Consider the following 16,819-nt stretch of genomic DNA (forward strand, 5'->3'; position numbering starts at 1 on the left):
ACAAAAGAGAGACAAAAGAGAGACAAAAGAGAGACAAAAGAGAGACACACACATACACACAGACACACACACAGAGACAGAGAGAGACAGAGAGAGACAGAGACATACAGTAAAACCTTGGATTGTGAATAACTTGTTCTGCAAGCATTCCGTAAGACAAGCAAACATTTCTAATCAATTTTAACTTGATAAATAAGCAATGTCTTACAATACAAGTAGTATATGATGCCGAATGTCACATGATCACAACTGAGCCAATGGTTCTCCATCTCTCTTGCTCTCTCTCTGCTCACTGCAGGATTGTGGGTGATCATCTCCCATGTTCAGATGCTTCGTCTCAGGCCTCCAGTGTTTGGCAGAAATCAATAATCTTTCAGAACGTTGGAAGGTGCCCACAATTGGCACTAGTGTGTTTTTGTCACTTCAAAGCACCTATGGACAGTCCTTTGCTTTTCCAGACAAGAGTAACCTTAGGAATGCTTGGCTTCATTCTACGTCATTGGATAGGTTCCTTGTTAAAGTTGCACGAAGAGAAAAAGATTCCATTGAGCCAACAGATAGCAGGGATTCTGTAAGGGATAGTGAAAGTCCTCCTACACGATAACCCTCCTCTCTCTGGTCTCCTTCACAACAGCCACGAAGGTTTTCAAAGGTACGTGCAGGTTAATTTGTTCATTTTTCTTTATACTTTGTATTTTATTATTTTTATTATATTGCAGTATTATAATCATTTTTACATGAATATTTTTGGGTTGTAGACCAAATCATCTGAGTTTCCATTATTTCTTATGGGGAGATTCACTTTGATACACAAATGCTTTGGATTAGAAGCATGTTTGTGAAATGAATTATGCTTGCGAACCAAGGTTTTACTGTACAGGAAAGGCCCACAGCTAACATCATACCCAAGAGTGAAAGATTGAAAACTTTTCCTCAGAGATCAGCAACTAGACAAGGATATCCACTCTTACCACATCTATTTCACATAGCGTTGGAAGTCCTAGCTTGAACAATTAGGAAAAAAAAAATAAAGGGCATCCAAACAAGAAAGGAAGAGGTCATCTGCAAATAGTGACAGCTTTACAGGACATAATTTATAGAAAATCCTAAAGACTTTATAAGAATACTGTTGGAATAAATGATTCTACTGTTAGAATAAATAAGTGATTCTGCTTTGCTGAATTCAATGCACAAAAATTGGTTGCATTTCTGTATACTAGCAATGAACTGAATAAAGAAAACAATTCCATTTACAGTAGCAACAAAATATTTAAGAATAAATTTAACCAGGGAAGTGAAAGATCCGTACACTGAAAACCGTAAGGTGTGGATAAAAGAAACTGAAGACACAGATAAATGCAATGTTATTCCATGCTCATGGATTGGAAGAATTAATCTTGTTGAAACATCCTTTCTCCCAAAGCCATCTATAGAGTCAATGAAATCACTATCAAAATTCCAATGGCATTTTTCATAAATGGATGAAGGAGCTAAGAATACTCAGTGAGAAAAATAGGGTCTCCAACCAATTGTGGTGGGAAAACTGGATATTCACATGCAAAAGAATGAAACTGGACCCTATTTTACACCACTCACAACAATTCACTCAAAATGAATTAAAGACTTAAATTTAAGACCTGAAATCATGAAACACATCGTGAACACATAAGGAAAAGCTACTTGATGTCGGTCTTGGCAATCATTTTTTTTTTTAAGTTTATTTATTTTCAGAGAGAGAGAAAGAGAGAGAGACAACAAGCAGGGGAGGGGCAGAGCGAGGGAGGGGAAGAGAGAATTCCAAGCTCTGCGCAGACAAGACAGAGCCTGTCACAAGGCTTGATCCCACACACGAGGAGATCACAGCCTGAGCTGAAATCAAGAGTTGGACACTCAACTGACTGAGCCTCACAGGTACCCTGGCAATCAATTTTTGTATAGGGCATTAGAAACACAACAAAATAAATAAGTGGGCCTCCATCAAACTAAAAATCTGCTCAGGGAAAGAAATAACCAACAAAGTGAAAAGGCAACTTAGGAAACGTGAGAAAATATTTGAAAGCCATGTATAGGATAAAGGATTAATATGAAAAACACAGAAGATAATCATGTAATGTAATAGCAAAAAAGCAATTATCTGACTAAAAAAAAAATGTGCAAAGACAAAACCAGTCTTACTTTAGAAGACCGAAATCCTAGTACACATCATCTCTAATCGTAGTGGTATAAAACTAGAGATCAATTGCAAGAGGAAAACTGGAGAATTCACAAATATGTGGAGATTAAACAATATACTACTGAATCAACAATAGATCAAAACAGATACTAAAAAAATATCTTAAGACGACTAAAAATGGAAATACAACATCCCAAAACTCATGGGATGCAGCAAAAACAGTTCTAAGAGGCAAGTTCATAATGATAAATACCTACATCAAGAGAAAAGGAAAATCTCAAACAACCTAACTTGACACCTCAAACTAGAAAAAAGAACAAAGCCCAAAGTTAGTAAAAAGGAAATAACAAAGATCAGGAGGAAATAAACCAAACAGAGACTAAAAGGGCAATAGAGAAAAAAAAAAAGACAAATGACTAAGATCTGAGGGTTTTTTTTTTAATAAAAATATCCAAACCTTTAGCTAGACACACACACACACACACACACACACACACACACACACACGAAAAAAATCAAACAATATCAGAAATGAAGGAGGAGACATTACAACCAATAATACAGAAATACAAAGGATCATAAGCATATTATACCAATTGTACACCAACAAATCAGACAATGTAGAAGTGATTAAATTGCTACAAACATACAACCTACCATGGACATACTGAAGAATAAAAAAATAGAACATCTGAAAAGACAGAGTATCAGTAAGGAGATTGAGTCAGCCGTCAAAAACCTCCTGACAAAGGTCCAGGACTAGATGGCCTCACTGGTGAATTCTATGAAACATTTAAGAAAGAATACCACTTTGTAATACAGCTTGAAAACTAGAATTGTGATACACAGTATGGTTCTGGCACAAAAACACACACATAGATCAATGGAACAGAGCAGAGAACCCAGAAATGGACCCACAAATGTATGGCCAACTAATCTTCAATAAAGCAGGAAAGAATATCCAAAGGAAAAAAAGACCGTCTCTTCAACAAATGGTGCTGGGAAAACTGGATGGTGACATGAAGAATGAACCTGGACCACTTTCTTACATACATAAATTCAAAATGGATGGGTTAATATCCAAAATCTATAAAGACCTTGTCAAACTTAATACCTCAAAACCAAACAACCTAGTTAAGAAATGGGCAAAAGAAATAGGCACTTTTCCAGAGGAGACATCCAGATGGCTAACAGACCAATGAAAAGATGCTCATCATTTATCAGTGAAATACAAATCCAAACCACAACGAGACACCACCTCACACCTATCTGAATGGCTAAAATTAACAACTCAGGAACCAACAGATGTTGGTGAGGATGCAGGGAAAGACGAACACTTTTGCTCTGTTGGTGGGCATGCAAACTGGTACAGCCACTCTGGTAAACAGTATGGAGGTTCCTCAAAAAATTAAAACTAGTTTTCTATGACCTAGCAATTACACTACTAGGTATGTATCCAAAGGATACAAAAATGCTGATTCAGAGGGGCACATCCACCCCAATGTTTATAGCAGTGCTACCAACAGTAGCCAAATTATGGAAAGAACCTGAATGTCCATTGACTGATGAATGGATAAAGATGTGGTGTATACACACACACACACACACACACACACACACACACACACACACAATGGAATTTACTTGGCAAGGAGAAAGAATGAAATCTTGCCATGTACAACCATGTAGATGGAACTGGAGAGTATTATGCTAAGTGAAGTAAGTCAGTCAGAGAAAGGTATCATGGGATTTCACTCACATATAAAATTTGAGAAACTTAACAGATGAACATAGGGGAAGGGAAGGAAAAATAAGATAAAAGCAGAGGAGGCGGCACACCATAAGAGACTTGTAAATACAGAACAAACTGAGGGTTGCTGGAGGGGTGGTGGGAGGGGGATGGGCTAAATGGGTGATGGGCATTAAGGAGAGCACTTTTTGAGATGACCATTGGGTGTCATATGTAAGTGATGAATCACTGCATTCTACTCCTGAAACCAATAGTATGCTGTATGTTAACCAGCTTGAATTAAAAAAAAAAAAATACTAAGCCTTCTCAAACTTCCAAAGATAGAATAGGAGGCAACACTTCTAAATTCATTTTATGAGGCCAGCACTATCCTCATGCCAAAACCAGACAAGGATACCCAAAAAAGATAATTACAGGCCAATATCCCCGATGAATACAGATGCAAAAATCCTCAACCAAATATCAGCAAACCCAATTTAACACATTAAAAGGATCACACCATGATCAAGGGAGATCTATTCCAGGGATGCAAGGATGGTTCAATACCTGCAAATCAATCAATGTGCCCATTAATAAAATAAAGGACAAAACTTGTATCTCGAGAGGCAGGAAAAGCATTTGACAAAATTCACTATGTAGTTATGATAAAGAAAAAAGAATCTCAACATGTAGGGTATAAGGTGATGTACATAAACATAATAAAGTCTATAGAAGAGAAGACCACAACTACTATCATATGCAATGGTGAAAGCTTTCAGCTTTTCTCCTAAGAACAGGAACAGGACAAGGATGCCTACTCTCTCCACTTTTATTCAACATAATATTGGAAGTCTAGCCAGAGCAATTAGGCAAGAAAAATAAAAAGTATCCAAGCTGGAAAGGAAGAAGTAAAACAGTCACTATTTGCAGATGACATTATATATACAGAAAACCCTAAAAAGACTCCAGAAAAAAAACTGGTAGAATAAACAAATCTAGTAAAGTTTCAGGGTACAAAAATCAATATATAAAATCTGTTATACTTCTGTACACTAATAACAAGCTATCATAAAAATTAAGAAAACAATCATAAATTGTCTCCTAAAGAATAAAATATGTAGGAAGAAGTTTAACCAAGGAGGTGAAAGACTGGTCATTGGACAATATCAGACACTGATGAAAGAAACTGAAGAAGACACAAATAAATGGGAAGATATTCTGCGCTCACGGATTGGAAGAATTACTGTTGTTACAATGTCCACAGTACCTAAAGCAATCTACAGATTAAATGCAATCTCAATAAAAAAAATTCCAACATAATCTTTCACAGATAGAACAATCCTAAAATGTGTGTGGAACCATAGAAGACCCTGAATAGCCAAAGCAATCTTGAGAAAGAAGAACAAAGCCAGTGACATCATGATCTGTGATTTCAAACTGTATTTAAAAAAGCAATAGTAATCAAAACGGTATGGTATTGGAATAGAACAGACACACAGATCAATGGAACAGAATAGACAATTCAGAAATAAGCCCATGAGGCACGAATGTATAATAAGGAAAGGACATTCTCTTCAATAAATGTCCAGTTGGAAAAACTGGATTGCCACATGCAAAAGAATGAAACTGGATCACTACCTTATGCCATAAAAAAAAAAAAAAAAAAGTTAACTGAAAATGTGTTAACGAGTTGAATGTAAGACCTGAAGCCATAAAAATCCTAGAAGAAAACAGGCAGTAAGCTGCTTGACATCAGTCTTGGAGGTGGTTTTTTGGATTTGAGGCCAAAAGCAAAAACAACTGGGACTACATGAAACTAAAAAGCTCTCCACAGCACAGTAAACCATCAACAAAATGAAAGGGCATCAATGAGATATTGGCAAACTGAATCCAACAATACATTAAAAAAAAAAGTCAATCACCACAATCAAAGGAGAGTTATTCCAGGGATGCAAGGGTGGTTCAATATTTACAAATCAACATCGTACCTGACATCAACAAAAGAAATGATAAAGAAAAAAAAACATGCAATCATCTTAACAGATGCAGAAAAAGCATTTTACAAAGTGTAGCATCCATCTATGATAAATACTCTAAAAAAAAAAAAAAACAAAAAAACTAGGCTTAGAGGGAATGTACCTCAACATAAAAAAAGGCCATGTATAAAGACACCCACATCTAGCATCATACTTAATGGTGTAAAACTGGCTTTTTAGATGAGGAACAAGACAAGGATGTCCACTCTCACCACTTCTATTCAACATGGGTCAGGAAATCCTAGCTGCAGCAATCAGGCAAGAAATAAAAGGCATCTAAATTGAGAAGGAAGCAGTCAAACTTTCACTATTTGCAGATGACATAATACTGTATATCGAAACCCTGAAGACTCCAGCAAAAAGCTATTAGAATTGATAAATGAGTTCAGTAAAGTTGCAGAATACAAAATTAATATACAGAAATCTGCTGCATTTCCATACACTAATAACGAAGTAGCAGAAAGAGAAATGACAAAAACAACCCCATTTATAATTACACCAAAATATAAAAAATACCTAAGAATAAACTTAACCAAGTAGGTTAAAGTCCTGTACTGTGAAAACATTAATAAAGCATTGATGAAAGAAATTAAAAGTGACACAAGCAAATGGAAAGATATTCCATGCTTATGGATTAGAAGAACCAATATTGTTAAAACTGCCATACTACACCAAGTATTTCATGCAATCCCTATCAAAATACAACAACATCGGTCACAGAACTAGAACAAATAATACAAAAACTTGTGTGGAACCACAAGAGACCCTAAATAGCCAAAGCAATCTGGAGAAAGAAAAACAAAGCTGCAGGTATCACAATCTGAGATTTCAAGATACTTATAAAGCTATAGTAATCACCATAGTATGGCACTGGCACAAAAATAGACCCACAGATCAACAGAGTGCCCAGAAAATAAACCCATGCCCATGTGGTTAATTAATCTGTGACAAAGGAGAAAAGAATACATGATCAGTTTAAGACAGTCTCTTCAACAAATGGTGCTGGGAAATCTAGACAGCTACATGCAAAAGAATGAAACTGGACAATTTTCTTATGTCGTACACAAAATAAACTCAGAACGGATTAAAGACCTAAGTGTGAGACTTGAGACCACAAAAATAAGCAGTCATTTCTTTTATACCAGCCATAGAAGCATTTTTCTAGAGGCCTCCTGAGGGAAAGGAAACAAAAGCAAAATTAAACTATTGGGACTACACTATCCAATAAGGAAATAATATACAAAACCCTTAAAGAACTTCTAACACTCAACACCCAAAACACAAATAATCCAATTATAATGGGCAGAGGACCTGAATAGACATTTTTCCAAGGAAGACATCAAGATGGCCAACAGACACCTGAAAGATGCTCAACATCATTCGTCATCAGAGAAATGCAAATCAAAACCACAATGAGATACCACCTCACATCTGTTAGAAAGGGGAAAATTAAAAAGACAAGAAATAACAAGCATTGGTGAGGATGGGAAGAAAAACAAAGTCCCTCATGCACTATTTGTGGAAATGCAAATTGGTATAGTTACTGTGGAAAAAAGTATGGAAGTTCCTTAAAGAATTGAAAATGGAATTACCATACGATCCACTAATTCCACTACCGGGTATTTACCCAAAGAAAACAAAACATTAACTTGAAAAGATACACAGATTCTCAGGTTTATTGCAGCCATTTACAATAGTCAAGATGTGTTAGCAATCCAAGTATCTATATCCATAGATGGTTAAAAAAAAAATGTGGCAGGTACACACACACACACACACACACACACACACACACAAAATGGAGTAATATATAGCCATCAACAATGAGATCTTGACATTTCCAGCAACATGGACGGGCCTAGAGGATATAAAACTAAGTAAAAAAAAATCAGAGAAAGACAAATACCATGATTTCATTCATATGTGGAACTTAAGAAATTAAACACAGGCACAAAACAAAAAGAGATAAACCAAAACATTACAGAAGAAATCTTTTCAGGGGGAAAGTGGATGGGGGGTGGGGTGTGAATAGGTGAAACAGATGAAAGGGATTCACAGTACACTTATCATGAGGAGCACTGAGTAATGTATGGAAATGCTGAATCGTAATATTATACACCTGAAACGACTATAACACTGCAGGTTGATTGTATTTCAATATTAAAAAGGTTAAATGGCCAAAAAAAAGGCAGCCTTCTGAATGGACAAAAAATATTTGCAAATTATGTTTCTGATACAGGGTTAATATACAAGATATATAAAGAACACCAACTCAATAGCTAAAAGAATTCAAAACTGTGCAGAGGATCTGAATAGACATTTTTCTAAAGACAACATAGAGATGGTCAACAAGTACATGAAAAGATGTTCAACATCACTGTCAGAAAAATGCAAATCAAAACCACAATGAGCTATCACCTTACACATGTCAGAATAATGACTATTATCAAAAAGACAGTAACGAATATTGTCAAGGATGTAGAGAAAAGGGACAGGACCTCTCATGCACTGTTTGTGAGAGTGTAAATTGGCACAGCCACTATAAAAAACAGTGTGAAGTTTCCTCAAAATGTTAAAAATAGAACTCCCTTAGGATCTAGCAATTCCACTTCTGTGTATTTATCTGGAGGAAATGAAAATATTCACTCAGAAAGGTGTATACTCTCCCCATGGTCATTACAGATTATTTACAACAGCCAAGATAATGGAAGCAACCTAAGTGTCCTTCAGTGGGGGAATGAATAAAGAAAATGTGGTGTGTGTATATGTATTGTAGAATGGAACATTTAGCCATAAAAAAGAAGGAAACCTTGTCACGTGAGACAACATGGATGGGCCTTGAGGCCATGAGGTTAAGTGACATAAGTCAGACAGAGAAAGGCAAATACCATAGCACCTCACTTACTGTGTGGAATCTAAAAAACACAACACAACACAACAAGAAAAACAAAACCAGAAGAACTCTGAATTCATAGACACAGAACAGAACAGTGGTTACCAGAGCCGGGGTGGAGGAAAGTTAGAGGGGGCATGGAATGTGAGAAGGTAGTCAAAAAGTACAAACTTCCAGTTATAAAACAAATTCTGGGTATACAATGCACGGCATGGGGACTATAGTTAATAATACTGTATTGCATAATTATTAGGGGTGACTGGGTGGCTCAGTAGGTTAAGCGGCCGACTTTGGCTCAGGTCATGGTCTCAAGGTTCATGGGTTCGAGCCCCGCATCGGGCTCTGTGCTGACAGCTCAGAGCCTGGAGCCTGCTTCGGATTCTGCGTCTCCCACTCTCTCTGCCCCTCCTCTGTTCATGCACAGTCTCTTTCTCTCCAAGATAAATAAACATTAAAACATTTTTAAAAATTCAAGAATACTGTATTGCATATTTGAAATTTGTTAAGAAGGTCTTAAAATTTCTCATCACAAGGAAAAAAATTTTAAGCGTATGTGGTAATGGATGTTAACTGGCCTTACTGTGATGATCATTTCACAATATTTACTAATATTGAATCATTATATACCTGAAACAAACATGTTTTATTTAGGTCATTTATCTTCATTTTTAAAAAATGGGCAAAGGGCCTGAACAGGTATTTTTCTCAAGGTTTACTAATTTTCTAAAGGCCAACAGGTACATAAAAAGGTGCTCAACATCACTAACCATCAGGGAAGTACAAATCAAAACCACAAGGAGAGATCACCACACACTGTTAGAATGGCTGTTATCAAAAACAAAAGAGAGAAATGTTGGCCAAAGTGTGGAGAAAAGGGAGCCCTTGTTTACTGTTGGTGGGAATGGAAGTTGGTGCAGCCACTGTGGAGAACAGTATGGAGGTTCCTGAAAATATTAAAAATAGGACTACCATATGATCCAGCAATCTCACTTCTAGGCATCAGGAAAAGAAATCATACCTCAAAGAGGTATTTGCACCTTCCTGTTCATTGCAGCATTGTTTACAAGAGTGAAGACATGGAGACCACGTAAGTGTCCATGAATGCATGAATTGATAAAGAAAATATGACACAGGATTATTATTCACACACACAGCAATATTGTTTGGCCATAAAAAAGGAAATGCAGATATTTGCAATAATATAGATGGACCCTGAGGGCATTATGCTAAGTAGAATCAGATAGAGAAAGACAAATATACTATCTCACTTATATGTGGAATCTAAAATAACTGAATTCATACAAAGTAGATTGGTGGTTGCTAGGGGCAGAGGAATAGAGGTCAAAGGGTAGCAACGTCCAGTTATGAGATGAATGAAGTCTAGGGATCTAATGTACAACATGGTGACTATAGTTAATAGTATATATTTGAAAGTTGCTAAGAGTTTATTTTAAATGTTAAAAAAAAAAATCCCAAAACAAATGGTAACTATGTGAGGCGATAAATGTATTACCATAATTATTTCTCTGTATACACGTGTGTCAAATCATCACACCGTATGTACCTCTCAAACTTAAACAATGTTATATGTCAATTATATCTCGGGGCACTTGGGTGGCTCAGTCGATTAAGCATCTGATTTCGGCTCAGGTCATGATCTCACGGTTTGGGGGTTCTAGCCCGAGTCGGGCTCTGTGCTGACAGCTCAGAGACTAGATCCTGCTTCCGATTCTGGGTCTCCCTCTCTCTCCGCCCCTCCCCTGTTTGAGCGCTGTCTCTCTCCTGCTCTCAAAAATAAACAAAAAAAATGCAATTATATCTCAATAAAGTTGGAAAAAAGATATAATACTCTAGCAAAAAAATAATGTTAACTGAATGAGCGAATGAGAGCTGATGGTCAGGAGCAGAGGTTGGAGGTAGAAGACAGGGACTCGCACAGAGGTTAGTCCTGCCCAGTTCAGCTTCAGGGTAGCCTTGGTGGCAGGAAGGAAATGGCCCTTCGGCCTATGCTGGAGGTGGAGCCAGGCCCCAAAAAGGTTGAAGAAAAGTCCCAGGAGGATGGGCTCCACTTTGCTGTCCTGAAGACTGGGCCAGACCCCAGAGCCAACCTCATGAGCCTGTACCCCAGGGGACACACAGGGACACCTGTAGTCTTGGTGTAGTGTGGCCTTCCCATTCAGAGATGGCCCACCGGCAGGGGAAAAACCCTAAGGCCCATCTACCCTGGACTGAAAGTCCTTGAATACGCTTATTAACACAATTTCCTAAAGGGAAGAAAATGCAATGTAAGGGTCCATTAACTTGTCCAAGGCCCTTAAGTAGAAGCCACGGAGCTGGGATAGGAATTCCATTTGCAGTCTCTTCGTCTCTACATTATATTGTCTCCCTAACTTAATGGCCGCAAGTTTCCTTTTCCATAAGGCCTCCCACCAATGGTTCCTAGCTCACTGTGCCTGGGGAAGTTAAATGGTGCAATGTACGTGAGAGCCTGGCACACGTCAAGCATGCAGGAAAGAACGGGTGTTGGGCAAGTGTGGGGTCTCTCTCCCCGGTTTCAGATTCCCCCTTTGGGCACTCAGCTCTCCCCCAGTGAGGACTTGCCTCTTAAAGGGCTTTCAGTGGTATACACGGAGTCCTAGAAAAAAACCAATCAGACCTATGGGGAAAACAAGTGGAAAAGTTACTGCACTCTCTGGGCCTTTTCTGTCATTGGAAAGGATGTTGCTCTTGATGTCTACCCCCAAGAGCTAGGAGAGCTACGAACAGGAGGAACCATGGAGGCAGCCCAGCACCTACCCAGTGACAGACACACAGGTGCCTGGAACATCCCTCGGCCCCAGTGACCATGGCGGGAAGGGGGAGGGGGGAAATTCTATCCTCATTTCACTAAAATAAGGGAATTAGGAGGATTGCTTTACACAGCAACTGAAGATGAAAGATTGTTGAAAGAACTTGGGATGGTTAGTCCAGAGAACACAGCGTTTATAGAAACCCAGCTAACTGGGTGCTGGCACCTATTTAAAGCCGGGGCTTCCCGGGGACCAGGAGAGACCCAAGCCAAGCCCATTTGATAAGGTTTCCGGTAGATTAAGGAAACACAGTGGTTGAGGTTTCTGGTACTTTAGTGGGAAAAGTATTTCTTTCCTTTCTTTCTTTCCTTTCTTTCTTTCTTTCTTTTTTTTTTTTAAAGTTCTATGGGGTTTTTTTGAGGGAGAGAAAGTCAGGAGGGGCAGCGACAGAGGAGACAGAATCTCAAGCAGGCTCGTGTGGTCAGTACAGAGCTGGATGCCTGGCTGGAACCCAGGAAACGGGAGATCAGGACCTGAGCCAAAGCCAAGACTCCCACGGACGCTTAACCTACTGAGCCACTGAGGCGCCCCGATTTAACAAATTGTTAACACAACAAACGGAGGCTAATGTAACTACGCTAAAGATCAACTGCTAGATTTAAGGATTTCTTGAGAATCTTAATTCTCAGTGCACTGCATGTGGGCATTGTCGACAGGTAGTGAGACACGAGTTTTTTTTTTTTTTTTTTTTAATCCTGGTGGGGGGGGGCACCTACTTGGAGAAAATATCAACATTTTGAGTTTGAGGGCGCGTCTGCACGGGATCGGTCGGTCGCTCCGTCACTCCCCCTCACAGGACAGGCCCAGGGAAGGGGGATGGGACCTCCGACCACCCAGGGAAGTCAGAATGGGGTCCTGGAATGGACACTTGGAGAGAGCGACTCCTCCTCGCTGTACATTCCCCTACCACCCCTTCCCCCTCCCCCTCCCCAGGTGTTGGGGGCGGGGCGGGGGAGTCTTTACTTGCTTGGCACTGGACAGGACATCTATATGGCTGGAGCAACGATTTTAAGCTTTTGTGGGTTCTTATGAAAATCTGAAGACCACCTAGGACCTTCTCCCCAGAAGGCTTCTAGCGATCCACCCGCCCACGCACGATTTTCCAGCCAAGGAGCCGGGAGCGGTCCACACACCCGGGTCGAGCCGCTGGCAGGTCCGGCTTCTGCGAGCGCGGCTCCCCACCTTCCCGGGACCGACCGCTGGGCGGGAGCTGGGCGGGGACCAGGGGGCGGTGCCAGCCCCGCCCCGGCCGCCGCCGCGGGTCCCGACTCTCCCTTGCCGCTGCAGACCTGCCGCCCTCTGCTCCCCGGAGCCCGGACTCGCCGCCGCGGCTCGGCTTGCCGAGGCCCCTTCCCCGCCCCCGCCAGAGTCATGAAGATGCACTTCTGCATCCCGGTGTCCCAGCAGCGGCCGGACGCTCTGGGGGGCCGCTACGTGGTGCGCGGGGGACCAGGGGTCTGATCGGGCGGGGAGACGGTCGGCGACGTGACGGGGCGAGGGCTCACCTGCTCGCTCAGCTAATCCGAGCCGCTCTGTCTCCGTGTTGCAGCTGTACTCCGTGTACCTGGACGGGTACCTCTTCTGCAGGGTGCGCTACAGCCAGCTGCACCGTTGGAACGAACAGGTGAGCAGGCTCGAGGCAGGTGAGGAAAAGCGCGCCCCAAGACACCGGACCTTTTGAGCGCTCCAAGCCCCTAACCTGAGAAGCGGGGTCGGAGTAAGGATCGATTGGGTAACGCTCGCCCTACAGCTCCGTTTATATAGGTTACCGCTCCTAACCCTCTGCAGCTGGGAGGTGAGGGAATTGGCTCAGGTGATTCTCCCAACCGCTTTCCAGCCCAGTGATCGACCCCCAGCAGCCCCGCTGGCTGGGTGCATTTCAGCTCTTCCCCAGCATTATGTCCCCGTTCAGAATGAGCACACTAAATCTAGACGGAGCTATAGTCTTAGGAATCTTGTACATAGATCGGTATTTAATTTTCTCTCTCCCAGAGTGTCTTAGGCTTCTTTGAAAAGGTGTGTGTATTTTTGTTTTCAAATGAGTGTATTTATAGGCTTCAAGTACCGGCAGGCTGGAAACCCAGGAAGCAAATGACTGATCAAGACCGGAGGCCGTTTCCCACTATAGTTTCTCCCTCTGATGTGGGGCATTTTCTTTGCGAGGCAGCCTGATTTATTAGCATGCTCTAAAGGGTTTTATTGTCCTAATAAGGAAGAGTTCCAAGTCTCCAAAATGGGTTAGAGGAGTAAATGAAAGTTTGGAAATAAAATTCACCCTCCCTCTGCCTCCATGCATGTTTTCTTTTTCTTTTATTTTTTTTTTAATCTTTATTTATTTTGAGAGAGAGACAGAGTGTGAGCAGGGGAGGAGCAGAGAGAGAGGGAGACACAGAATCCGAAGAAGCCTCCAGGCTCTGAGCTGTCAGCACAGAGCCTGATGCAGGGCTCAAACTCACCCACCGACAGTGAGATGGTGAACTGAGCCAAAGTCGGGCGCTCAACCGACTGAGCCACCCAGGTGCCCCGTGCATGTTTTCTTTTTAATTAAAAACATTTGGGGGCGGGGGTTGTATCCTGATTTTATTTTATTTATTTTTTATTTTTTTTTTAACGTTTATTTATTTTTGAGACAGAGAGAGACAGAGCATGAACGGGGGAGGGTCACAGAGAGAGGGAGACACAGAATCTGAAACAGGCTCCAGGCTCTGAGCTGTCAGTACAGAGCCCGACGTGGGGCTTGAACCCACAGACCGTGAGATCATGACCTGAGCCGAAGTCAGACGCTTAACCGACCGAGCCACCCAGGCGCCCCTGTATCCTGATTTTAAAGAGCATATACAGGAAGGAAGGAAGGAAGGAAGGAAGGAAGGAAGGAAGGAAGGAAGGAAAAGAGGCCCCTGGGGAAGGAAGGAAGGAAGGAAGGAAGGAAGGGAGAAAGGAAGGAAAAGAGACCCCTGGGGAAGGAAGGGAGGAAGGGAGGAAGGAAGGAAGGAAGGAAGGAAAAGAGACCCCTGGGGAAGGAAGGAAGGAAGGAAGGAAGGAAGGGAGAAAGGAAGGAAAAGAGGCCCCTGGGGAAGGAAGGGAGGAAGGAAGGAAGGAAGGAAGGAAGGAAGGAAGGAAAAGAGGCCCCTGGGGAAGGAAGGAAGAAGGGAAGGAAGGAAGGAAGGAAGGGAGAAAGGAAGGAAAAGAGACCCCTGGGGAAGGAAGGGAGGAAGGGAGGAAGGAAGGGAGGAAGGAAGGGAGGAAGGAAGGGAGGAAGGAAGGAAGGAAAAGAGACCCCTGGGGAAGGAAGGAAGGAAGGAAGGAAGGGAGAAAGGAAGGAAAAGAGGCCCCTGGGGAAGGAAGGGAGGAAGGAAGGAAGGAAGGAAGGAAGGAAGGAAGGAAGGAAGGAAAAGAGGCCCCTGGCTGGCTCGGTCAGAAGAGTATGTGACTCTTGATCTCAGGGTCATGAGTTTGAGCCCCAGGTTCGTTGTAGAGATTACTTAAATAAAAGTTACAACAACAACAACAGCCAAGAAACAAAGTTGCCCAAGCAACAGCTATTTGGGGGAGAATCCTTCCAGGCAATCTGGGTTTCTAGCGAGCATTTAACACATTTCCTTTAACTGCCTTCTGTTGAAGGACAGGTCTCAACTCCATGTTTTACTGTTGCAAACATTGCAGGGACGCTTCTTGCTCCCATCAGCGGGCGCTGGAAGAAAGTCCATTTTCCAAGGTAGGATGAAGTTTCTTTGGACTCCACATAAAACAGCTTTAATGTGCTCGTTACCTAATTCGTGTGGTCATCTCTGAGTTGCTACCGCCTGCTGAGGTGCCTGTGCCCCCGCAGGTGCTCAGGAATGACGGTTGGCTGACTCCATGAGGAAGGGCATGGATTCAGACTTCTGCAAGATGAGTGGCTACTTGTGACCAAAATGTGTCTGGGGACTTGGGAGGACTGCTGAGGTAGGCAGATGGAGATCTGAAGGGAAGAGAAAGTACAGGTGTGTTTGGCATTTGGCGGAGGAAGTTGATGTGTCCTCTTGCCCAATAATCCGCCTTCTGTAACGAGGGGTGGCCTTGGGCAGGCTGCCGTCACAGTGTGAAAAGCAGGAGACAGCCGTGAGGAGCAGGAGGGTGTGGAATTGACTGACTGCTTCCTGGCTGGTCACCTCACCTCTTCTCTGACCTTCCATTTTTTCATCAAATAATAAGCAAATAGGTGGTTATGGGTGTCAACTTCCCAGATTACTTGTGAAGAGTAGGGGCCATTTTCTCCCGGAGCCTGGCACATAGCACGTGTTCAGTTAAACACTTACTGATGGCGAGGCTTGAGGAATTCCTGAACCTGGCCCTCCTTAACCAACAGACTTGGGAAAATGCTCGTTTTCAGAAAAACTAAGACCTGTCAAGTCTTTGTAGGTTCACAAGCGGAGCCATAAAGTGAGTAGACTTTTATTCTGTTTTGGAAGCCAGGGAAAACAAACTGTTAGTACAGTGGACTCTTAAATATTGAATAGCCACAGCCTGGTACCCAATGTGGGGTACAGGGTAGATATTAATTAATACTTCATATTTTTCCCAGATTTTTCACAATCTGAAAGTGGAGATTTCTTTATCTAGTTTCCAACTGTCATATACCTTGCAACTTATCCTTTTCCTTGTTTCTACAGGAACGACTTCATTAAAAAGAAAACTACTTAGAACTTAGGTGAATATTGGTATTATTAATTTAAAACAGCAAGCAGTTACTGTGTGTTAAAGTTGACGCCAAGAACTTTGTATGTAAAAGCACGTTTCATTTTAATAGGAGCGCTATGAGTCAGGATTATGATTAGCCCCATTTAACAGATGAGAAAACTGAGGCACAGCTTGCCCAAAGCCAAACTGCTAGTAAGTATTGGAGCCAAGATCTGATCTCCAGTATCTGCTCCGACCCATTAAATTTTGTGGTTTTCTTACTGCAGTTAACAAAATAAATTGTATCAGTAAAACAATGGAGTCTTAAAGTAACAAGCTTTTACTCTATTTGGGGATAACATAATAAAACTCCCAATTTTCGGTGTTCAGTGTGGTGAATTTTGGTAAATGTATATGTTACTACCACCACAATCAAGACAAAGAACAGTTTTTGCACTCTGCATGTAAGTTCCCTTGCCC

General features: G+C 41.6%; 1 protein-coding gene across 1 annotated transcript in view; it reads left to right on the plus strand.

Annotated features, from left to right (window-relative positions):
* The first annotated feature begins 12,964 nt into the window (after window positions 1–12,964).
* Window positions 12,965–16,819, plus strand: part of SNX31 (sorting nexin 31) — a 69,699-nt gene continuing 65,844 nt past the window's right edge. Inside the window, exons 1-2 of the mRNA XM_049633032.1 lie at window positions 12,965–13,117; window positions 13,230–13,304. Of these exons, the coding sequence (XP_049488989.1) occupies window positions 13,052–13,117; window positions 13,230–13,304 (141 nt within the window). The 5' untranslated portion in view covers window positions 12,965–13,051. The remainder of the gene's footprint in view (window positions 13,118–13,229; window positions 13,305–16,819) is intronic.

The sequence above is a fragment of the Panthera uncia genome, chromosome F2 (assembly GCF_023721935.1).
Source record: "Panthera uncia isolate 11264 chromosome F2, Puncia_PCG_1.0, whole genome shotgun sequence".
Classification (NCBI taxonomy): domain Eukaryota; kingdom Metazoa; phylum Chordata; class Mammalia; order Carnivora; family Felidae; genus Panthera; species Panthera uncia.